The sequence below is a fragment of the Carlito syrichta genome, unplaced genomic scaffold, assembly GCF_000164805.1.
Source record: "Carlito syrichta isolate Samal-C Ts95f unplaced genomic scaffold, Tarsius_syrichta-2.0.1 Scaffold301827, whole genome shotgun sequence".
Taxonomy (NCBI): domain Eukaryota; kingdom Metazoa; phylum Chordata; class Mammalia; order Primates; family Tarsiidae; genus Carlito; species Carlito syrichta.
Genome location: NW_007245923.1, coordinates 392,802 through 419,003, shown reverse-complemented (window position 1 = coordinate 419,003; position 26,202 = coordinate 392,802). Strand labels below are relative to the sequence as shown.

Here is a 26,202-nt window from a genome sequence, read left to right as displayed (position 1 = left end):
TCGGCGGCATGTGTCCTTTGACTACTCAGGGGAACAGAAGGTACAGTCCCAGAACTCGGGACTGCTGGTGATCTCTTCACTGCCTCACAGTCCCAGCCCCAGGAGAGACATTATTTCATCCCTGAAGAGGTAAAACTTTGTTCCTCGGGCAGCCTCTTCAGCATCCAGCAGCTGACGAAGAGAAGTGAGGTGGGGCCCCCCCCTTGTTTCTGAGGTGACCTGTCACCCTTCACTCTCCACACAGCTACTGAGAGACAGCTCTACCCAGCCATTGAACATGATATGATCGGATTTGCAATTGCCCCGAAGCAAGGGCTGGAACTTGGCTTATCTGCCAAGAGCTTTCTCTTGGGAAAATCCTACTGAACACTGGCAAGGCTGGGCCCAATTGCAGGGAACCCACCACCCTAGTCTTGGGGAGCAGGTCCTGGGCTCTGTGAGAAGCGTGGACTTGTGCCTTGCCCTCGTGAAAGGCAAGAAGCCCTGGGGCAGCAACTTGGCCTACCTACAGCAGGGTCCTTGGCTGGGCTCCACATCCCCAGAGTGGCTGAGCACATGCCACCATGCAGGGGCTCTGTATGCATTTAATAGGAGGAAGCCAATGGCACATTTGAGTCAGACTGCTCTTTTTAGTAACATTTACAAGTCTTTCCACTCCAGGCCACTAGTGGGAATGTGCCAGAAGGGTCATCAGCCCAAATTCCCACCTAGTGGCTTCCCATCTAAGTTAGGCGATGGCTGACACCCACCTGGAGCCCATTCCAAGTGTCTTCTGTGTACCGGGTTAGATGTGAGCTCAAGGCCTGGGGTGGGCACCATCTGGCCCAGCCCTTGCCCTCAGGGAGCTTCTGATGTGGCTGAAACTTCCCCAGAAAAGAAATGCAAGTGTCTCCCTGGAAAACTCTTTGGTGTCCATGGTCTTGCGCTCACACCAGGGCTGGTGTGCACAAGCCGGAAGTAGATTCCTGCAGCCGGGATGGGACGTTGCAACCCCTCCCAGAGCTTCCTTACCCTGAGATGAGGAGAGAGGTATATTCAGGAAAACATCCGTGTGGCCCCTGTGCCATCTCACCAAATTATCCTGAGGTTTTGAAACCATGCTGGGTTTAACAAATGAGCTTCAGAAAACTTTTGAAGCTGCTAAAAATTAGCTTGCGAGCCGGGCTCAGTGGCTCAGCCTGTAATCCCAGCACTTTGGGAGACTGAGGTGAGTGAATTACCTGAGCCCACAGGTTTGAGACCTGCCTGGGCAACTTGGCGAGACCTCATCTCCACAGTAAATCAAAAATTAGCTGGGCGTGGTAGCGCGCCTTTAGTTCCGGCTCCTTGGAAGGCTGAGGCAGAAGGATCACCGGAGCCCAGCATGTTGCGGCTGCATGCCACTGTACTCCAGTCTGGGCAACAGAGTGAGTCTCCAACTCAAAAAAAAAAATTAGCTTGCAAAAATAATCCCTCACCCCCATACAGCACGGCATGCTTAACAAAGCACGTGCTCAGATGTTCTAGAACCTGAGCCCACCCGGAGGCCTGAGGTAGGCAGGGTGTGTGTGGTCACCGTCTCTTCAAAGAGTCCCAAGAAAGGCACAGTAAGGACGCCATACCAGCTCCTGGTCATAGAAGCCCCCAGACCCGGAGCCCAGGATCCCAGGACGGGCCTCTGGACCAGGCCCAGATGGGCGTCTAGAGGAGTCAGGGACTTGGCCGCATGAGTTTCCGCCACTGCTCCCCCACCAGTCCTGCAACCGCTGCTGTCCTCTTGGATTCCTGCAGCTCCAGCTCAGTGTAGCAGGGTCTTGAGGGCAGCCCAGCTTCCTCCTCGTTCACTCCACAGTCCTGACCATTCTCTGTGCTTTCCAGCTCTTCGCCACACATCCTCTCCTGAAGTCAGAAGAGAATCCACAAGGCACCGCCATTAAACACTGTTGTCTTGGACAGTCCGTGGCTGGACATTCAGGGCCTGTGGGTGTCCTAGCCTGGCTTGTCCTTGCACGTCACACTGAGATGCGGAACAGAGAGACCAGGTTCAAACATGCCAGCCAGCCACGGGGAAACCATGTTTTGCACCCAAGATCACAGATTTACTAAAGAGGGACAGCCCTGCCAGCAGGCCCAAGAAAAAGCAGGGGGAGGGAGCACTACTTTAAAAGCGGGTGCTCCATGATTGAAAGAATGGACTTCCCAGAAACACACCCATGAGTGTTACAGTATACTGGACACCTCTGCCCCCTGTAAGAGCCTTCAAGCTTTAAAAGGAAAACCAGGGATCAGCCGGAGATATCAGGCCCCACACTCATGGTTAAGTGCCTGGCGGGTCTTACGTGAGACTGTCTTTCCATAGAGAACCAAAGAAAACAAAAGCCCCGATCTGCCAGATGGCTAGAGCTAGTGTCAGACAGAAAGCAGCTTTTTAAAGTGATCCAGTGTTGAATCTTCTATCCCAGAACAATCTATTTTCCAAAATAAGCAGTATTCTCCTTGACATGCAAGTAAATATTTTTGAGTTTAAAATAATTATGGATGCTTTGGGAATTCCAGAGCAAAGACCCTCCGGCACCAGAGAACGGATGTTATCACAATCCTTTGTGTGGGCAGGCATCTGGTCTAGCTTTGGGAAAACCTAAAATCTTACAAAATACCGAACAGCAACACGTCACTAGAAAACATTCAGTCACCATCCTTCCTCAAGATTCTGTTCTACAATCACCCTGGATTGTACAAAAACCTCATACCATATTCCATTCCATCCCAGCAAGCTGAGCTTCTGGGGTGGAGAAGGAAAGAAAGACAAATTTGTCTTGCTTGTGTTCTGCTTGAAAGACACTGGTCCATGGCAGAATTTGAAATTCAGATTTTTCCATACTTCCTTAATGATGCAAGGTTACAGCCAATTCCCATGTGCTCCCTGTTCCGTTTAGGTTTTGTGAGTGCTTGTCTAGCTTAGAGAAGAGAACCATGAAAAATCTGATTACAGAGGCCTCTCCTCAGCCACCCTCTCCCCACAAAGCCTGGAAATTGCAAGCATGATTCCACGGCCCGCTGTCACAGAGAAGCCCACAACCCAGCTGTCCAGAAAGTTGCCCTGCAGGTTCAGACAACAGTGTCACTACACAGGGGCAACACAATCACTAAGAAAGCAGGAAGCTCGTGGAATGACACATCATTACGATACCTTGCTGTCTGCTCCATTAGCACACTGTCTGGATCCATCATGCTGAGAAGTCCGCCCATGACAGCTCACGGCTTCCTCCTCCTTGGAATGTCCCGGGTGCGCTGCCCTCCCCAAGCAAGAGAACAGGATAAGCAAACGGGGCACTTCTGAGGAGCTGGTCAGTCAAAAGAGTAGTTATACATTGGTGACCCTTCCAACTGTATTGATGGCCATGACCCAATTCTGTTTTTTGTTTTGTTTTGTTTTGTTCTGTTTTGTTTTTTGAGGCAAGGTCTCAGCCTGTCGCCCAGGCTGGAATACATTGGCACAATCATAGCTCACTGCAGCCTCGAACTCCTGAACTCAAGGAGTCCTTCTTCCTCAGCCTCCCAAGTAGTTGGACCTAGAGATGCATGTCTGGCTAATTTTTTTTAATAGAGATAAAGTCTTGATATATTGTTCAGTTTGGTTTCCAACTCCTGGCCTCAAGCAATCCTCCTGCCTCAGCCTCCCAAAGTGCAGAACTACAGACAGAAGCCACCATGCTTGGCCCAATTCTATCTTCTTGACCTTCACTTTGACATTTGCTACAGTGTTCTCCAGAAAACAGAAAGACCTGCCAGGTGTCAAGACATACAAAGTGGAGTTCTATTCAAGTATTTCTGAACTGAAATTGTGATTGGTTCTTCCAATGATTCGGGCATTCAGCAGAGTCGGGTTTCCAATTCTAGTCTCCGGCTCCTCTCTTTTCTCCCTGGTGTTTTTACCAATAAAAGAGACCACAATCACTCCTGTTAATTTAGCCTTCCTTTCCCACTACAAATTAGTGCCAACTAAGAAAGGGATGACTTTCTTGTCCATCACCCCCCTAAAATCTGTGTGTGTGTGTGTTGCTCAAATCCCTAGAAACAAAATACGGTTTTGCATTTGAGCTGAAAATACCTAGGTAACACATTTTGTTTACTAAAGAACAAATGAATTATTTAGTTGCTATCCACATAAGTAAACTTTTAAGTTTATTTACAGAACTGTACAAATTAGGAAAATTTGGTTTGGCAAAAATTTTTTTTTTTTTTTTGAGTTGGAGTCTCACTCCATCGCCCAGACTGGAGTGCAGTAGCCACTCCCGGCCACCGCAGCCTCGACCTGCTGGGCTCCGGCGATCCTTCTGGCTCAGCCTTCCAAGTAGCTGGAATTACAGGCATGTGCTACCATGCCCGGCTGACTTTTTGATTTATTCTAGAGATGAGGTCTCGCTGCCCAGGCGGGTCTCGAACCCACGGGCTCAGGCAATCCACTCACCTCGGCCTCCCAAAGGCGCGGGATTACAGGCTGAGCCACCGAGCCTGGCTGGTTTGGCAAAATTTAATTGCAGGCACTTAACAATGCCAGAATACTTTCGTTCTCTTGGCTATATAGAGTTTTTATGACTGGATGGCATTGCCCGTACACTTATCTCATAAATGAGTTCAGAAGCACTGTCAGCCTTCTTCGCTTCTGTACTCCTGACACCTACAGTAGGGCCTGGCATGTATGTCTTTGCTCCACTAACATTTATCGAATTAATAAATAAAGGAATACCATGAATGAATGAATGAATGAATGAATGAAGTAGATGATCCTTTACAACTTTCCACCTTTCCTGATGTTTTTATGTGTTATGTACTAAATCATGCTAGCATATATCAAATGTTTTCTTGTTTTTATTCCTAGCCAATTAAGGTTCAGTAAGACTTTAAAAATAAATATGCTAATTTAGGAGCACAAGTATCAGAACCAACCACACAGGTGTTAGTACCCAGGGCTGCAGTAGACTACAGTTGCCACTAGAGGGAGCCACAAAACCTATCAAAGAATGGCATTAACCGGAAAAAAAACAAATCCAGGAAGGTGGTTTCACCCTCAGCATAAAGCACCACCATAAAATTGCTATTGCTGCTGCACAATACAATGTATGATTTATCAGAACAAGCTGAAATGAGGCTAGCACTGCAGTTTTCCAAGCATCAAACTTTTAGAAAAGTGCCCCCTATCTCATGTTTTTCATATCTCTGCACATACAATCCCTCTGGCTTAAAAAGTTAAATGTAAATGGAAGAAAAGTATTTTCCCTGCAGATAACAAATGAATCCATGAATACTTTATTTGGAGAAAGAAAGCAAAACTACGACCTATAGATTGAAAAAATAAATGTTTAAAACAGTGCTCAATTATTTCCTGCCTCCAGTCACATTTTTGTAAAAGAACAGTTCACTGTTGACATATTCAGTTTCATTCTCTCATAAAAGAATCTTAAGGCATGCTAGAGCTGACTGGGAAATAGCGTCAGATGGAATTATGGTCCTATTGGTCAAGTTTCAAATACTTTGTGTGTAACTGAGTGTAGGAAGAAAGAGATTTCCCACACACTCCTTCTCTCAAATGATCTGACTAATCTATAAATATTTCTAGTGCCGTTATAAGCCACAGATGTTATCAGCAGCCAGGACCCTGCAAACTTTCAAAGACTAGGTCCACCAATCAGGCTGCTTCAAAAATAGATTTTAAAACAAGTTAATTTCCCTTTGAAATGTTATAAGATGTTCATGTCTTATTTTAAATCAGAAGCAATTGGCTCCACTGGGTTTCTTGCTTACAATTCTATTTCTACGGCACATAAAATTATAGGAAACCTCCAAAATAATAGTCAGAAATAAAGGGATGAGAAAAAGAACTTGTAAAACAGTCAAGAAAACAGCTTTAAGAACCACCAGCTCATTAAAGAATAAAATCAAATTAAGTGGTCTCTTGAAATCTCCAGGGAAGAGAAGATTCCAGAATCTGCTTTGCTTGGTGACCCATGGGAAGTTCTAATTCACAAACACTTGATGATTTCCATGAAGGGGGAAGCACTGGAAACTGCAGAGCATCTAGGCTAATCCGCAATCGCATTCACAGCCCCCATCACCAACTTGGAAAAAACCTGAGATGTCAGCACTAACTGTCATAATGGTTGCAAGATGAGGCTGGTTGGCTGAAAACCTTCCTGAGTGAATTAAAATCCTGACTGCAGGCCCTCGGGGAGACAGGAGGTGTGGGTAAAACTGGGAGCGAGCCACGATTTATACAGGCAGTGAAAAGACCATACGTAGAATTATTATTTTTTAATTATAAAGGATTAGTATTCTAATTATATCCTAATTATAATGATGACCCTTCCTCCTTCTAGGGACTCAAGCATGCTTCTGGAACATTCTCTGTGCAAGTCCCCTCTTTTGCTGTCTGAAAGCGAGAGTTGGTCAATCTCAGAGTGAATTAAAGTGACAGGTTTGGCATCTAACTTCCAGCTCAGTTTCCTCTGGCCAGACCACACCGACTCCCAGCACTTGAAACAACCCCCAGTGGAATTCTCCGGGAGGAAACCATCTCCCCAATTAGGCGAAAATGTCCTCGCCCCAGTTTACCCCTCCGGCCTGTGCAATTTCCACATTCCAATATGCAATCCATTATCTTTTCCGTTCCCTGCCAAGGAAATGCAACGTCCTCGTCCTCGCAGGGAGGCTGCGTGTGGGGCCCGAGGCCTCATTTGTAAAGCGTCCACAAGCCCGTCAGCTCAGGGCCCAGGAGCCGGACTGTCTTCCTTTCATTTCTAACTCAGCGCCACAGGGCAAGTTGCTTAACCGTCTCATTAGGATCACAGCACAGCCCTGCCCACCACTGCCTCCCTCCCCATGCCTGGTCACCCCATGAATATCTGTAAAGATCCATTCAGCCTTCTAGCTGCAAGGCACTATAAAAGCAAAACCGATCGCTGTTATCATCAATAAGCTCCAAGGTATGCTTGCCTGTCACCACCTGAGGTAGATCAGTCACCACATGGAGAGAAAGCCTGGTGCCTCGGTTACCCATCAGCCCCTAATGAGCCATCTGCGGCCGCAGACATGGCATTCGACACTGACAGGAGTGCCCATTCCAGGACGGAAGGAAAGCCAAGGTTTCATTTTGGACAGTTAATTTAAAGTGCGAGAACCTCTCCTGTCTCCCACCCAGGCACCACCTGCAGCTGGAGACATCCATTGCCCCAGCCCTGCCTAGCCCCACCTTTAGCGCTGAGCTGACAAGGGCCTGCCCTGGGCAGTCCATCCCCACCTTGAGAAGTGGAAAGAGCACTGTCAAAAAGCAGCTTGGAAACCTAGAGATAAGCTCGTCTGCATTCCTGTTGGCTATTTAAAGGACTTCTGCAAGGCAGGTGGCTGGCCTATAATCTCAGCACTTTTGGAGGCTGAGGCAGGAAGATGGCCTCAAGGCCTCCTCGAGGCCAGGAGTTTGAGACCAGCCTAGACAACTTAGCAAGACTCCATCCCTACAAAAAAAATTTTTTTTTTTAATTAGTCTGGTGCAGTGATGTGCACCAGTAGTCCCAGCTACTCAGAAGGCTGAGGCAGAAGGATCACTTGAGCCCGAGAGTTTGAGGCTGCAGTGAGCCATGATCACGCCACTGTACTCCAGTTGGGTGACAAGTGCAATCCGGCCTCAAAAATTTAAAAATGAATAAAATGAAGGATTTCCCTCCCCCTGCCTCCTTTTTGAAACCCGCCATCCTGAGACTCTGTTCTGCCTTGAAAGCACCCTCCATGAAACCCTACTGGCAAACTCACTGGGGCACTGTCTGGAAAAACCGAAGGTGGCAACGTGTATGTCTGTCAACACAAAAATGAACAACACACCCATATGACACCATGCTACCCTGACAAAGGACAAAATGGACAAGGCACCAATTGGCAGAATGTCATCTCTGCAAAGCTGCCATGTAGTTCGGTGTGTTTTCGCCCAAAGGAGAGGGGAACGGGAGGCTTGTCACAGTCAACCCTTGTGTGTGTGCATCTTTTGAACTTTCTCCAAGTGCACACATTACTTATTCAAGATCATGTTTTCCACCAATCTTCAGCTAGATAGAGGAAACCTATTTTCTTATGTATTTCAATAAACTATTCTAATTGTAAAAGGGGGACCCCCCCTTAGTCCCAACGAGCTTCTAGTCACTAAATTGGGGGTGATCTTTTTCAGGCAAGAGGGAAAGGAAGGGGTGCTTCATTCAGGAAGGGAATGTTGGATGCCCCCACCCAGGTCTCACCCTTTGTTCTTGACACAATAGAAATAACATCTACGTGGGTCTCAGTGGATCATCATAGGTGGATCGGTGCCAGTTACTGATACTGGAAATAACTAGACAAAGCACGCGGTTTTCAGTCCAACTCACAGTCTGGAAGTCTTGCCTGGTGAAGCTGAATCTTGAGCCAGATGTTGACGCGCTGGCCCCAGGCCCCAGGGGCCTCCACCTCCCATAGGCGCCCTCGCTCCTCCGGACAGACCAGCAGGAACTGCCTACAGACTGAGGGAAGGAACATACACTGAGTGAGGAAGACCCCACCTAGCCCTGGTTCACTTGAGGCCAGAGCTGTATGGAGTCCCCAAACATAACCTTCCTGTCCCCAGACTCCAGTCCTTCCTGCAGCCAACCTCCACCTCGGCTCTCTGTTCTGATCCCTGCTACATTTAAACACCTTTTCATCCACCCACCATGGATGCAGCATCCTCACCTGCGTGTCCAGTGTTCCCATCTCCATCCATCCCACCTGCCTTCATCTGCTAGGGCTGCTCTAACAAAATAACCACGGACGGGGTGGCTTAAGCAACAGAAATGTATTCCCCAGTTTTGGAGGCTGGAAGACTGAGATCAAGGTGCCCCAGACTTCGTGTCTCCCACGGCCCTCTCTCTGTGAAGAATGACCTTCTTCTCCCTGTGTCCTCACATGGCCACTTTTGTATGCTGCATGCCTGGTGTCTCTCTCTTCTTAGAAGGACACCAGTCATATTGGATTAGGGACCCACCCTTATGATCTCATTTAACCGTCACTATCCTTCTAAAGGCCCTGTCTCTAAATACAGACACTATGAGGGCTTCAAAATATGAATGGGGGGGACACAATACCGTAACACCACCCTAGCCCAGTCCTCTTTTCATGTACCTCTCTCTCCTGAGTCCCCTCAGCCCTCTGCTCCCATAGAACCTTCCACTTATCCTCTGCAGACTCCTTGATCCCAGAATCTTGTCAAAGTTCTCAGACTTCTATGCCCATGTTCACGGTGAACATTTTCACATGGCAGTGTCGTGAATTCAGGTAAATGGGAAGCGGCCCCTGGCCTCACAGGTGCTCACGGGGACCCCATCAGGCCCTCTCCTGACATTCGCGAGGCCCAGGGCAAAAGCACAGATGAAGATCTATAGAGCGCACCGCTAAGTATAGGCTACCTCGGAGATTATTGAGGGCTCAGATCAAGGTCACTGCAATAAACCCGATATCACAATAAAGCAAGTCACACGATTTTGAAAGTTTCCCAGGACATTTCAAAGTTAAGTTTATACGATACTATAGTCTATTAAGTGTGTCATAGCATTGCTTAAAAATACAATATGCATAATTTAGACATACTTTATTGCTAAAAAATGTTAATGATCATCTGAGCCTTAAGCAAGTCCCAATCTTTCCACTGGTAGAAGGGCTTGCCTCGATGTTGATGGTGGCTGACTGATCACGACAGTGGTTGCTAAAGACTGGAGTGGCTGCGGCAATTTCTTAAAATAAGACAACAAAGAAGCGTACTACATCGATTGACGTCTTCTTTTCATTAAAGATTTCTCCGTAACATGCGATACTGTATGATATTATTTTAGCCACAGCAGACCTTCTTTTCAAACGGGAATCAATCTTCTCAATCCCTGCTGCTGCTTTATCAACTAAATTTATGTAGTATTCAAAATCCTTTGCTGTCATGTCAATAATGTTCACAACATGTTCGTTGGGGGTAGATACCAGCTCAAGAACTCACTTTCTTTGCTCACCCATAAAAAGTAACTCCTCATCCTTTCAAGTTTTATCATTAGACTGTAGCAATTCAGTCACGTCTAATTCTAGTTCTCTTGCTATTTCTACCACATCTGCAGTTACTTCCTCCAGTGAAGTCGTAGACAACGCAACGTCATCCAGGAGGGTTGGACTCAACTTCTTCCAAATGCCTGTGAGTGTGGATATTGTGACCTCCTCCCATGAATCATAAATGTTCTCAGTGGCATCTAGAATGGTAGATACTTTCCAGGAGGTTTTCAATTTACTTTGCCCAGATCCATTAGAGGAATCACCATCTATGACAACTATAGCCTCAGGAAAAGTATTTCTTAAATAATAAGACTTGAAAGTTGAGATTCCTCCTTGATCCATGGGCTGAAGAAGAAATATTGTGTTAGCAGACGTGAAAACAACATTAATCTCCTTGTACATCTCCATCAGAGTTCTTGGGTGACCAAGTGTGTTGTCACAGTAATATTTTGAAAGAGATTTTTTTTTTCTGAGCAGTAGTTCTCAACAGTAGGCTTAAAATATTCAGTAAACCACACTGTAAACAGATATGCTGTCATTCAGGCATTGTTATTTCATTTATAGAACACAGGCAGAGTAGACTTAGCATAATTCCTAACAGCACTGGGATTTTCAGAATAGTAGGTGAGCACTGGCTTCAACTTAAAGTCACCAGCAGCTGCATTAGCCCCTAACAAGAGAGTCAGCCTGTCCTTTGAAGCTTTGAAGCCAGGCATTGACTTCTCTCTAGCTATGGAAGTCCTAGATGGCATCTCCTTTCAATAGGATTGAAAATCTGTTGTTTAGCATAGTTGCATTCATTAATGACCTTAGCTAGATTTTTCTAGATAACTTGCTGCAGCTTCTACATCAGTACTCACTACTTCATTCTGCATGGAGAAGCAAAGGAGATGGAGATAGCATCTTTCCATAACCCTCATGAACCAACCTCGGCTGGCTTCAAACTCTTCTGTGGTTTCCTCACCTCACTCAGCCTTCATAGAATTGAAAAGAGGTAGGGCCTTGTTGTGGATTAGGCTTTAGCTTAAGGGAATGCTGTGGCTGGTTTCATCTTTTCTCCAGATCATTAAAGCTAACTCCATACCAGCAGTAAGGCTATTTTGCTTTCTTATCGCTCATGTGTTACCTGGAGTAGCACTTTTAAATTTCCTTCAAGAATTTTTCCTTTGCATCACAATTTGGCTAACTATTTGGCACAAGAGGCCTGGCTTTCACCCTGTCTTAAGTTTTGACATGCCTTCCTCACTAAGCTTAATCATCTCTACCTTTTGACTTAAAATGAGAAGCGACTCTTTCTTTCCCTTGAACACTTAGAAATCATTGCAGTGTTGTTAACTGGGCTAACTTCAATATTGTTATGTGTCAGGGAATAGAGAAGCCCAATAAGAGAAAGAGAGAAAAGAACAGTCAGTCGGTAGAGCAGTCAGAACACACACATTTGTGAATTAAGTTTGCTATCTTATATGGGACTGGTTCGTGGCACCCCAAAACAACTGCAACAGTAACATCAAAGATTACATCACCAATCACGATGATAGATATAATAAAAATGAAAAAGTCTGAAATATTATGAGAGCTACCAAAATGTGACACAGAGACACAACCTGAGCACATGACATTGGGAAAACGGCACCCACAGACTTGCTCAACGCGGGGTCGCCACAACTCTTCTGCAGATTTTGTAAAACATGCAATATCTTCAAAGTGCAAGAAAGCAAAGAGCAATAAAACGAGGTGTGCCTGTATTGAAAGGTATAAGCCAAGCTAACAAAGTGCTCTATATGGCATGTTTCGCTCTCCTATCTCAACAAATATAACTCCCTAATAACAAAGAAAGCCAGTTTCAAATTTAGAATTCTTGAACTCCTTGTGATTTTGAACCAGAATTGGCAATACCAAGCAAGCTGCCCTCCCCCGACCCCACTGACCCCTTACCCTAACACTCCTCCACACCTCACAGGGCCTGCATGAACAAACACTCCATCTACAGCCCACCAATAACTGCTCTTGTGGATCTAAGGATGTGCAAACCGGTGGTGTGGTCCACCCTCATGAGCACAGATCCAGGGATGAGGTCCTCTCAGGCTCTCAGCAGCCACTGACAGGAATTCTAGAGTCCTGGTACCATTGACAGGCTGCCACTCTAGAAGAAACAGCATGGACCCAGGTGGGCACATCGTCTTGGATCCATAGAGTTCTCACCCCTGGAGAGAGACTCAACTGAATGAGGGCTCAAAACATAGGGCCCAGGGCAGAAGTTCCACTTGTCTAGTCAGAAGGCAGAACTGTTCTCAGTAAAAGCCTGACAAGGACACGTGGTTGTCTAAAACAGAGAAGTATGATTCACAATCAGCACTTTCAGATCTTCTTTCTCTGCAGGTGAAAACAGAGGAGAGACAGCAGTGATTGCAGGTCCCTACAGGGTTCATACCAAGACTGGCCCTGGGTCAACCCAGCCCTTGAAGCTGGCTGCTCTTCTGGTGAAAGGACTCTTTTCAGCTCCCCTGGCAAAATAATCTGAAACTCTGAGGTGGCCCACACTGGAGGGGGGAGTGAGGCGTACTCACTCAAACAGAGGTGTCAGAACTGAACCAAGAAGGAGGTGAGAGACTGGTGGGACATTGATGTGAATGGAGGACAAGCTGCCTGGACCCCGGAACCCTCCAGCATCTGAACATGAGCTACACGGTGCAGGAAGCCTCAAGTGCTCTCTGCAGAAATTCAAGGCTCTTCAGAGTTTACTAATGCACTAAGAGCTTGAAAATCAAAAGAAATGACTCAACCTACTTGAGGAAAAGTATGTTTCACCTGATTTGCTGTATGACTTCAGAATCACAGAAGTTCCCTGACCTTTCCTAACTTTTCACTTCTAGCCGTTGGTCCAGGACACTGGAAACTCAATACTAAGAGTTCAAAAGCACTTGCATGCAAGGAGTAAAGCAGGACACCAAAGCGGGGTGGGTGTGCTTCTTGGGGGATGAGGGGCCTGGAAAGCTGCCCCCCCCGAGTCACTCACCCATACTATCATGGAGCTTTTGATCCTCCTCTGGTAAATACCTATAAAGAATATGGGAGTGAGCCGTCTTGGGCAACGAGAGCTACAGAGGAGGCAGGGGGGGAGGTAGAGAAGGGGAATTGGGGGGAGCTCAGTGCTCCTGGGCTCCCCCACGGCATTTAGCTCAAAGGACAAAGTGAGGAATAGAGCTTCAAATGGAAGAGGCAAGGCAGCCTAAAGCCCCTGCTGCCAGCGGCCCCACTCTTACAGAGTCCAGCTCTCTGGACTTCCTCCTTTCTGAGGCTGGTGATTTGTTTTTGATTGTTTCTAAATCCAATTATTTCTCAGCTTGGGAAAGGTTCACTTCTTTTGATCAAACATGAAGTCTTAGGTTGTGATAAAGCAACAGAAGATTTCCCCACAAGTGCATTAGCATCCCAAGGGCTCCCCGGAACCTCCCTCCCCAGACCCCCTGGAATGCACACGTCACCCATTACCCATGACCCAAATGCTTCTACACAACATGAGGTGGCTTTACCTTGGTGCATGGCAGGAGAAATTGGGCAACTGATCCCCAGGAACTCATCCTCTGGGAATGTCTCGCAGAAATCTCGTAGCATGGCCGTCCCCAGGCCTTGGCGACGGTGCTTCCTCCTGACAAACACGGTATCAAAGACAGGCAGCTGGTAGCATGCACCGGTGCCGTCACCACACAAGCTGCCTGAAGGGAAAACAAGAGGCACACACTGTCCCTTGGGTTTACTTACATCAGTACCCTGTAGGGGCTCTGAGCAGCCAGGGTCATGGGTTCCACCTGGAAGCAAGGTTAGCTTCACAAGCTAAATAAGTGATGCTAAAACCACAAATCATTTCCAACCACCAATTCTCCAATTGACTGACCCCTTTCTTTAAATACTCATATGTCTTTAATTGCTACAAGGGCAGCCACTAGACCACTGGACTGAAATGAAAAGCAAACCTGGGGGACAGGCCAAACAAGGTCACTCATGCACCCAGCCTCCTTGGATCCCTCCCCTCACTGTGCATGGTTCGATGACACCCTTGGAGCCAAGGAGGACTATCAGGGCAAGACTAAAAGTCTCCCTGCCGGAGAGAAACCTGAGGCCAATCCAACCCATCTCTAGGGTATGGACTTGTTTTAGTAACTAACAAGGGCTCACCATGTCCAGTTACAGCAAAGTGCAGCCAAACAGACACAGCACCAGGCCCTGTTCCCATAAGATATGGATGACCCTGCTACAGCAGAGAAATAGAGGCAACAGTGGCACCCTTGCCATATTTCCATTCTGAAACTAACTTGATTGCAACCAAGGTCAACACCGGCATGGTTGCCATTTCTGCAAATAAGAACTTGGCCTTGCTGCCAGCTACCCTGTCATTGCCCTAATCAGAAAATCAATCCCACACTGTGCCTACTGCCTCAGCTTCCTCACTTCTAAACAGCACAGGTGCTGGGGCTCTAGATGCAACAGAATATGAAACAAATATGTAGCATATTCAGTCCCTGTTGGAAGAGATAGCAATTGTCCTTGCCAAGATTTAGAAGGTGGGTAATGCCCCAACAGAAAAAGACTCAGATTCTAATCAGACAGACTGAATTACAAAGAGACACACAACCACGGTAAATTGTTTGCACAAATGGCAGTCATTATTCCCTTGCTATATCCTCACCACTTAGTATCTGTTCCTCCTATCAAGAGACAGGACAGTTTCCCCTCACCTTCAATCTGGGCTGGCCTTGTGATTCTCTGTGAGTAACAGAATAAGGCAGAGTGGCCATTCTAAGGCATGACAGAATGTGGCACGACAAGGATAAGCCCAGGTCTCATGGGGTCTAAAGCATCTCTATTCTCTCTCAGACCCCTGTGACACACCACAAAAGCAAGCTGAGACAGTCTGCCACCATGAAAGGAATATGGTCCAGGCACTCCTGCTGTCTAACCTGTCTCAAAAAGCAGAGCCACCTGCCTGACCGGCAGGTCACCATGGGCACACAAGCCCAGCACAGACTTGGAAAACCACCCAGTCTCTGAGCCCAGCCCAAACCGTCAACCAAAATAATCGTCAGCCAAATAAGTAGTTGTCATTTTATGCCAAAAAATGAAATTAAAGATTAAAAATCTATGGTCAATAAGGAACTTCAATTCACTTGAGTCGCTATAAAGTATTTGGGATTTCGACTTCAATGTGCTTGAGATAATAGTGCCAATTAGCTTGGAATTACAAGGGAGGCCCCCAAAAAACCCGAGCATTTATTTATTTAAAAATTGTGTATTTATTCTTACATGTTTAAACTTTGGTCATCTTCACAGGACTCTCTGTTTGATGCAATATACCTATTGAGATGCTTTTTTTCCACTGCGTAAAACAGTTTTTGGACTTGTCAATTTTGATGACATATAGTACTTCTGCCATTTTGCGTTTCCCTTTGAGAACCTTTTTCATCCAGGGAAACAAACAAGCAAAAACGCAGCAGGGGTGAGATCGGGTGAATAGGGAGGATGGGGCATAGGGTCATGCCATTTTTGGTCAAAAACCGCTGAATGCTCAGCGTGGTGTGGGCAGGTGTGCTGTCCTGGTGGAAAAGTCAGTTACCTGTTTGCCACAACTCAAGACTTTTTCCCACAAATTGTGATGCAACCTTCTCAAAGTTTCCGGATAAAAACTTGGGTTGACTGCTTGATCCAGGGGAGCAAATTCCAGTTTTTGGGGGGTCCCCCCAGTATATTGCCTCAATTTATAGAAAATGAGAATAATGTTCTTCTAATGATAAAGTCTTCTGATGCTAAGAAAGTTTAAAATTAAATAAAAATACAATTCCATTCACAACAGCATTAAATAGAAGTAAATGCTTAAGAATATATATATATTTTTTTTTAATATATTTAACAAAAGAATTTGCAAGACTTGAACACTAAAAACTATAAAACATTGTTGAGGGAAGTTGAAGACAATCTAAATAAATAAGAGAAGTTCCATGTTCATGGATTAGATGACTCAATAACGCTAAGATGGCAATTCTTCACCAAATTGATCTTGGCCTTGCTGTATGTAAATTCACTGCTAGCCATGTCAAAATCCTATCTGTAATGCTACAAAGAAGCATATGAAAAGATGCTCCTCATCATGTCATTAAGGAATTGCATATTAAAACAATCAGATACCACTACACACCTATTAGAATGTCCAAAATCCTGAACACTGACAATGCCAAACACTGGTAAGACGGCCGGGCTCGGTGGCTCAGTCTGTAATCCCAGCACTTTGGGAGGCCGAAAGGAGTGGATTGTCTGAGCCTGCGAGTTCATTGGTAAGACCTCCTCTCTACAATAAATTAAAAAAAAAAAAATTAGCCGGGTGTGCTAGCACGCGCCTGTAGTTCCAGCTACTTGAAGCCTGAGGCAGAAGAATCACCGGAGCCCAGCAGGTCGAGGCTGCGGTGGCTGGGAGCATCAGGACGACAGAGTGAGAATCCAACTCAAAAAAAAAAAAAAAAAAAAAAGCATTGGTAAGGATATGGAGCAACAGGAACTGTCATTCATTGCTACCGAGTATGCAAAATAGTACAGCCAGTTTGGAAGACATTTTGGCAATTTCTTACAAAACTAAACATACTCTTATCTTGTGATCCAGCAATTGCACTCCTTGATAGTTACTCAGTGGAGCTGAAAACTATACCCACACAAAAACCTGCATACAAATGTTTATAGCAGCTTTATTCATAATTACAAAAACTTCAAAGCAAGCAAGATGTACTTCAGGAGGTGAATGGATACATCAACTGTGATTCATTCAGACAATGGAATGTTATTCAGCACTAACAAGAAATGAGGTATCCAGCTATGAAAAGACACAGGAAAACTTTAGAGGTGTATTACTAAGTGAACGAAGTTAATCTCAACAAGCTACATTCTGTCGGATTCCAACTACATAATGTGCTGCATAATGACTTGGATTTTTCAGTTTTTTGGGTTTTTAATTTTTTTTTAAGACAGGGTCTCACTTTGCCACCCAGGCTGGAGTACAATAGTACCATCATAGCTCACCGCACCCTCAAACTCCTGTGTTCAAGCAATCCTCCCACCTCAGCCTCCGTGTAACTGGGACTTCAGGTGCATGCCACCACACCTGGATAGTTTTTTTTTATTATTATTATTTTCTGTAGAGACAGGGGTTTCACTATTTTGCCCAGGACAGACTCGAACTTCTTTGTTTTTTTTTAGACTCGAACTTCTGGCCTCAAGCAATCCTCCCACCTTGGCCTCCCAAAGCTCTGGTATTACAGGCATAAGCCACCAGGCCCAGCCCATAATGACATTTCTGTCAACAATGGACCACATAGACAATGGTGGTCCTATAAGATTATATAATGGAGCAGAAAAATTCCTTTCCCTAGAGGTGTCATAGCTGTAGTAATGTCATAGTACAACATATTACTCGTGTTTGTGCAGATGCTGGTGTAAACAACCTTACTATACTGCCAGTTATATACAAGTATAGTACATAAAACTAAGTACTGACCATAATACTTAATCGTGATGATCAGTGATATATTACTGGTTTGTGTATTTACTATACTCTACTTTTATTATCTTATTTTCTTTGTATTTTTAAATATTTATTTATTTATTTATTTTTGAGTCAGATTCTCACTCTGTCACACAAGTTGGAGTGTAGTGGCACGATCACAGCTAGTGCAGCATCAACCTGCAGGACTCAAGTGATCCTTCTGCCTCAGCTTTCCAAGTACCTGGGACCACAGGTGCGTGCCACCACACCCAGCTAATTTTTTTGTATTTATTGTAGAGACAAGGTCTCACCATGTTGCCCAGGCTGGTCTTGAACTCCTGGGCTCAGATAATCCTCTCGCCTCCGCCTCTCAAAGTGCTGGGATGATGGGCGTGAGCCACTGTATCTGGCACACTGTTTTTTTGTTTGCTTGTTTTTGTTTTTGTTTTGAGTTGGAGTCTCACTCTGTCGCCCAGGCTGGAGTGCAGTGGTACACTCACGGTCACCCCACTGTTGACCTGCTGAGCTCCCACGATCCTTCCACCTCAGCCTTCCAAGTAGCTGGAACTACAGGCACACACTACCATGCCCAGCTAATTTTTTATTTACTGTAGAGATGAGGTCTCACCAAATTGCTCAGGCTGGTCTCAAACCCACGGGCTCAAGCAATCCACTCGCTTCGGCCTCCCAAAGTTCTGGGATTATGGGCTGAGCCACTGAGTCTTGTCACATATTTTTATTTTAGAGTGTACACCTTCTACTTGTTAGAAGAAGAAAAAAAAACTTAACTGTAAAACACCCTCAGGCAGGTCCTTCAGGAGGTACTCCAGAAGAAGACATTATCACAGGAGATGATAGCTCTGTGTGTTATTAACCCTAAAGACCTTCCAGTGGAACAAGATGTAGAGGTGGAAGACAGAGATATTGATGATTCTGACCCTAGGCTAATGTGTGTGTTTGTGTCTTTATTTTTTTTTTTAAGTTTTAAAAGTTTTTTTTATTTTAAAAAGTTTATAGATTAAGAATAGAAAGAAAGAACATATTATGCACAACTGCACAATGGGTTTGTGTTTTAAGCTACACAAGAGTTCAAAAGTTTAAAAAGTTAAAAGGTTTATAAAGTAAAAAAAATTACTGTAAGCTAAGGTTAACTTATTATTGAAGAAAAAAAAATTTTTTTTTTTGAGTTGGAGTCTTACTCTGTCGCCCAGACTGGAGTGCAGTGGCCGCTCCCGGCCACCATATTCTCGACCTGCTGGGCTCCGGCAATCCTTCCGCCTCAGCCTTCCAAGTAGCTGGAACTACAGGCATGCGCTACAATGCCCGGCTCAAATTTTTTTTTAATTTAGTGTAGCCTAAGTGTACAGTGTTTATAACGTCTACAATAGTGCATGGTATTGTCCTGGGTCTTCACCTTCACTCCCACTCACTCGCTGACTCACCCAGAGCAGCTTCCAGTCCTGCAAGCCCCACTTATGGGGAGTAACCTATACAAGTGTACCATTTTTTTAAATCTTCTCTACCTCATTTTTACTGTGCCTTTTCTGTCTTTAGGTATGTTTAGATACATAAGCACTTACCATTGTGTCACAACTGCTTACAGTATTCAGCACAGTCACATGCTAGCCAGGTTTGTAGCCAAGCAGTAACAGGTTAGACCATGCGGCCTAGGTGTGTAATAGGCCATACCATCTAGGTTTGTGTGAGTGCACTCTATGATGTTCATGTCAAGACAGCATCACTTAATTCTGCATTTCTCAAGATGTATCCCTGTTACTAAGTGACAGGTGACTGTTTATGATATTCTGGAAAAGGCAAAACTATGGAGGTAGTTAAAAGATTACTGGTTATCAGGGGTATGAGTTAGGAGGATATATACACAGAGCACAGAGAATTTTTAGGGCAGTGAAACTACTCTGTATGATATTACAGTGGTGGATACATGTCATCAGATATTCGCCAAAATGCATAGAAGGTACAACACAAAGAACAAACCCTGATGCAAACTATGGACTTAGGTCATAAAAAACAATAATGTGTTCTCATGGGCTGAATTGTGTCTCTCCAGTATTTAAGGCCCAAACCGCTGGTATCTCAGAGTGTAATTATATTTGGAGATAAGGTCTTTAAAAGAGGTGATTAAATCAAAATGAGGCTATTAGGATGGGCACTAATCCAGTCTGACTGGTATCCCTATAAGAAGAAATTTGGACATATAGAAAGACATCAGAGATGCCCAAGCAAAGATAAGACAAGCAGACATAGCTAGAAGGTGACCATCTGCAAACCAAACCTCTGACAGCTTGATCTTGCACTTCTAGCCTCCTAGAACTGTGAGAAAATAAATTTTTTTTGTAAGTCCCCCGGTCTGTGGTATCTTGTTATGAAAACCCCAGCAGGCCGGGCTTGGTGGCTCAGTCTGTAATCCCATCCCAGCACTTTGGGAGGCCGAGGTGAGTGGATTGCCTGAGGTTGCAGGTTTAAGACCAGCCCAGGCAATTTGGCGAGAACTCGTGTCTATAATAAATCAAAAATTAGCTGGCGTGGTAGCACAAGTCTGTAGTTCCAGCTACTTGGAAGGCTGAGGCAGAAGGATCACAGGCACCCAGCAGGTCAACGCTGGGGTAGCTGTGAGTGTGCTACTGTCCTCCAGCCTGGGCAACAAAGTGAGACCCCAACTCAAAAAAAAAGAAAGCCCCAGCAAACTAATGGATGTGTCAATATTGGTGCACCAATTGTAGCAAACATACCATTCCAATGCAATATGTTAGTAATAGAGTAAACAGGGAGATGGGGGATATAGGAGAACTCTCCAAACTTTCTCTTTCAATTTTGTAAACCTGAAACTACTCTAAAAATAGTCTATTAATTTTTTAATTGTATTAGGTATTTTTAAAAATGAGACTGACATGCTGCCCATTGAAAGAGGTCTGGATAAAAATAATGTGGTACATATACATGATGGAATATTATACAGCTATAAAGAAGGACAAAATTATGAACTTCACAGCAAGTTGCGATGGACTTAGAGTTAAGTTAGATGGACTTAGAGTCTATAATACTGAGTGATCTATCACAGAGACAAAGAACTGAGTACCACATGTTCTCACTCATAAGTAGAACTTGAACAATTATCATAATATAATAAGAAAGGGATTGGCAGTAATGGGAAACTGCTGGGGTGGGGGGAGCACACCTCATCAACAAGGGTACCTGCATAATGAACATTTGTATACCTAACCCTGAATTGTACCAAATAAAAAATTTTTTAAAATGAAATGTGATTGGGTCCTTACCTCATATCATATACAAAAATTAATTTAAGATGAATCATAGACATAAATGTAAGTGCTAAGACTATAAAACTTTTAGAAAAAAGAGAAAAAAAATCTTCACAAGCTTCACAAGTTCGGTTAGGCAAAGAGTTCTTAGATTCAACACCAAAAGCAGTCGGTTGACAAACCTAATTTCATCAAAGTTTAAAACTGTTTTGCTTCAAAAGACACCACTATGAAAATGAAAAGACAAACCACCGACTGAAGAAAATATTTACAAAACACATTTCTTTCTTTCTGTTTTTTATTTTGTTTCCAGATATGTCTTGTATCAGAAATGTGATTTGTGTCAGGCTCGGTGACTTAGCCTGTAATCCCAGCACTTTGGGAGGCCAAGGCGGAAAGATCACTTGAGGCCAAGAGTCTGATACCAGCCTGAGCAACAGAGTGAGACCTGATCTCAATAAAAATAAAAAAGACAGCTAGGCTTGGTGGCATGTGCCTGTAGTCCTAGCTACTCTGTAGGCTGAGGAGGGATGACTTGTATGACCCTAAGGGTTTGAGGCTGCAGTGAGCTAGTACTGAGCCTCTGCACTCCAGCCTGGGTGATATAGCAAGACATTGTCTCTTAAAAACAAAACAACAAAGACAAAAAAAAGACAAAACAACACCTTTGGCCTACTAGAATGATGATAACAAAAAAAGACAAGTAATAGTCAATGTTGACTAGGATATGGAGAAACTAGAATACTGCTGATGGAAATGTATCATGGTGTACAGTCACTTTGTGAAATAGTTTGGAAGTTACTTAAAAGTTACACACAAGCTTACCAAATGACCCAGCAATTCTAGTCCTAGGCATCTACCAAAGAGAAATGAAATACGCCCACACAAGGACATGTATGTGGATTCGTTTGTAGAGGGATTATTCATAATAGCCCCAAACTGGAAACAAGCCATCAACTCATAAATGCATAAACAAAATGTGATATTCCTACAATGGAATACTACTCAGCAATAAAAAGGAATGAAATACTAATACATACTACAATTTGTATTAACGTCATAAAAACCATGCTAAATGAAAAAAGCAAGATGCAAATGACTACATTTTTATCTTTCCAGTTATGTGAACTGTCCAGAAAAACAAGTTAATAGAGACAGAGAGTAGATTAATGGTTCCCTGGAGCTGGGATGGAAACAGACTGACAGCAAATGAATAACCCTTCTGGGTGGTGATGGAAATGTCTTAAAACTGGGTTTTGGTAGGGTGGGTGCAGTGGCTCATGCCTGTAATCCCAGAATTTTGGAAGGCTGAGGTGAGAAGATTACTTGAGCCCAGGAGTTTGAAAGCAGCCTAGTCAACATAGTAAGACCCTGTCTCTACAAAAAGTAAAAAAATTAGCCCAGTGTGGTGGCGTATACCTGTAGTGTCAGCTATCTGGGAGACAGCCCAGGAGGTCAAGTCTGAGTAGCAGTGATTATGCCACTGTACCACAGCCTGGGCAACAGAGTAAAACTCCCAGCTCAAAAAAAAAAAAAATGAAAAATTTTTAAATTAAAAAAGTGGATGTTGGTGACACATTCTCTAAATTTGCTAAAAATTATTGATTTATACATTTATAATAGGCAAATGTTATGAAATTTAAAATTCAACTTTAATGAAATTGATTTTTAAAAGATACAATGAATCATGATTTTCTAGAAAAAGACTGAAACAACTCAAGTATGTAAAGGGAAGAGAAGAACTTTACAGTGAAAAAACCTGACAGAGTAATTTGTTAGGTTTCTTAATTGAGTAATTTGAGTTTTCACTAGTAGTAATGTTAGTATTAGACACCCCACCCCTCTGATGTGATGTGAGAATAAAGCTACTTCCCTTTTTCCCCTCAACCCATAACTCCAGTCTAGTCATGAGAAAACATCAGATAAATATAAATTCAGGGACATCCTACAGATCACCTGACCAATACTCCTCAAAAGTGTCTAGATGATGCAAAACAAGGGAAACCAAAAAAAAAAGTTCAGATTGGAAGAGAAGACTAAAGAGACCTGAAGACTAAGTGCAATGTGGTGTCCTGGATTAGATCATGAAAGAAAAAAAAGACATTGGTGGAAAATTAACTAGTGTTAATGTCTTTGTTTTCCTCATTATGTCATGGTAACAGAGGATGTTGACATTAGGAGAAGAGGGATGAAGGACCCATCAGAAATTGTCTGTACTATTCTTTCAAAACAAACAACTAGAGAAAAAAGAGAAGAAGAAAAAACAAAAATACTCCACCAGCCTTTTCTGAAGATTAATCACCTATTCTGGTTGGTCAAACAAAATCCATTTTATAGCATCAATTCCAAAAGCCGATTCTTATTACAATTTAATTATGAACAGGGGCTGAGGAAATATGCAGGCCATATTCAAATTGACTCTCTTCTCATAATAAGAACATACCGGCCAAAAAAAATCATTGCAACATAGCACAGAATAGCTGGCGGGGGCCCCAGCAATTATCTTTTCATTCTACCCATTTTACAGACATGATAGGGTCAAAAAAGGTTAAAAACATGGAGGACATGGAACCTGGCTCAGTTATCTGAGGATGCCCCTCTTAAACTCATGGGGTATCTGTTGATTCCAGAACAAACCTAGATCTAACTATACAACCAAGTAGCTGGTGACAGAACTGAGTCAAGAACCAAAAGCTCCTAGTGCCCTTTCTTCTTCATTCTGGTTGCTTCATTTCCAAAGTCACCTTCACCAACTACACATGTTGTCTCTGCACCTAACAACACTTGAAAGATTAAAGCCTACTCCAAAAGTGTGTTATCCAAAATCAGAATAAAGCTACTATCCCTCAGGTAGACCTAAATATCCAGAAAAGTCTGTTACATGAGGATAATTAGTCCTGAAAAAAAAGTCATGGGAACAAATCAATGGAGGCCATAAGTCATAGTAAATAGTCAAGGCATGGAGGGTAGGCTTGGCAAAAGGCAGACCAGTCAGAATGTGTCAACCTATGAGGTCACAGAACAGGGTGAATTGACCAAACTGTCAGTAATGTGATATGATTTTAACCACAAATGCTAATAGTAGAAAACAAGAAAGGTCGAAAATGAACATGCCCAGCATCAGAATTTACAAGATTGAAAAAGAACAGAAAAAATCCAATGAAAATAAAGGGAAGAAGACAAAAAAGATAGAAGTTAATGAAATAGAAAGCAAAGAAACAGCAGAAAGGAGTTTTTAAAAATTCAAGAGTTGCTAAAGTGAATAAAAGATATAATACATAAAGTATATTAGGAATTAAAATACAGATATCTATAGAACAGATATCTATAGACATGGCAAAAATTTAAAAGGTGAGAAAATATGATAATAAATTTAAAAACAAATTAAAAGGACAAATCCGTAGGATAACACAACCCATCAGAACTGACTCAAGGAAAAACTGAAAGGACTAACTTGTCCTATGAACATTAAAATATTAAATCAGTTTAAAACCCTCCCAGTGAATACACCAGACTGAGGTGGTTTTAGTGATGAGTTCTACCAAGCTTCCAAGGAAAACCTTCCAGAGAACAAAAAAAGAGAGACCATCTTCCAACTTAGTCTATGAGTATAACTTTCAAGGTTAAAAAAAAAAAGAAGAAGAAAAAGAACAGTCAAGGATAGAAAACACGGTAGGGAGACCCAAACTTTACCTGTATAATGTCCACTTGTATGCCTAATCCTGAATTGTGCCCCACATCTTTAAAATAAAATATATATATTAAAAAAAACACAGTAAACAACAATCATTTGCAAACATAAAAATATATATATTGCCATTTTGGATTTAATAGGGTATACAAAGTTAATTTAGGTCACCATAGGGGGCTGGTTCCTCTACTCACTAACCTGGCTGTTCTGGAAGAAAAGCATGATTAATGTGGTATCTTGAAATCTTGACCAGGAGCACACACATAACAAAAGGGCCTGACCACCAATATCTTTGATGAACATAGATGCTAAAATTCTCAACAAGATCCTAGCAAACCAAATTCAGCAATACATCTCAAAAATCATCCATCATGACCAAGTAGGCTTCATTCCTGGGATGCAAGGCTGGTTCAACATTCGTAAAACCATAAATGTAATTAAATACATCAACAAATGTCAAAACAAAAACCACATAATTATATCATTAGATGCAGAAAAAACTTTTGATAAAATCCAGCACCACTTCTTGATATAAACCCTTGAACATCTAGGCATACGGGGAACATACCTCAAAATAGTAAAAGCCATCTATGAGAAACCCACAGCCAGCATACTCCTAAATGGACAAAAATTGGAACCATTTCCCCTGAAAACTGGAACAAGACAAGGATGCCCACTCTCACCCCTCCTGTTCAACATAGTATTGGAAGTCCTGGCTCGAGCAGAGAAGAGGAGGCAATCAGGGGTATCCAAATAGGAAAAGAGGAAGTCAAGTTATCTCTCTTTGCAGATGATATGATTGTGTACCTTGAAAACCCATGAGAATCTGTCAAAAACCTCCTTACACTGATAAAGGCTTTTGGCAAAGTCTCAGGATACAAAATAAATGTACAAAAGACAATTACATTTCTCTACACCAATAATAAACAAACAGAAACACAAATAAAAAACATAATTCCATTCACAGTTGCCACAAAAAAAATGAAATACCTTGGCATCTTTCTAACCAGAGAGGTAAAAGACCTTTACAATGAAAATTACAAAACACTGCTCAAAGAAATCAAAGATGACACAAACAAGTGGAAAAATACCCCATGCTCATGGATTGGAAGAATCAACATTGTGAAGATGTCCATCTTACCTAAGGCAATCTACAAATTCAGTGCAATACCCATCAAATTACCAGCAACATTCTTCTCAGACCTAGAAAAGACAACACAGGAATTCATATGGAAACACAAACATCCAAGAATAGCCAGAACAATCCTCAGTAAAAAAAACAAAGCAGGTGATATCACATTACCAGACCTCAAACTTTACTATAAAGCTACAATCATCAAAACAGCTTGGTATTGGTATAGAAACAGGCATATAGATCAATGGAATAGAATTGAGATTCCAGAAGCAAAACCTCAATTTCTCAACCAACTCATCTTCGACAAGGCCTCCACCACCTACCACTGGGGAGAGGAGAACCTATTCAGTAAATGGTGCTGAGAAAACTGGCTGACCACATGCAGAAAATTGAAACAGGACCCCTATCTATCCCCATGCACAAAGGTTAACTCCAAATGGATCAGAGACCTAAATGTAAAACCTCAAACCATAAGATCTTAGAAATGAAGGAAATATCCTCATGG

At 43.2% G+C, this 26,202-nt stretch overlaps 1 protein-coding gene across 1 annotated transcript in view; it reads right to left on the bottom strand.

The window, feature by feature from the left end:
* Positions 1-1,689: 1,689 nt before the first annotated feature.
* The window catches only part of FAM169B (family with sequence similarity 169 member B), a 44,934-nt gene continuing 20,421 nt past the window's right edge, over positions 1,690-26,202 (bottom strand). Inside the window, exons 3-5 of the mRNA XM_008055349.1 lie at positions 13,599-13,781; positions 3,170-3,270; positions 1,690-1,878 (exon numbers count right to left, since the gene is read on the bottom strand). Of these exons, the coding sequence (XP_008053540.1) occupies positions 1,690-1,878; positions 3,170-3,270; positions 13,599-13,781 (473 nt within the window). The remainder of the gene's footprint in view (positions 1,879-3,169; positions 3,271-13,598; positions 13,782-26,202) is intronic.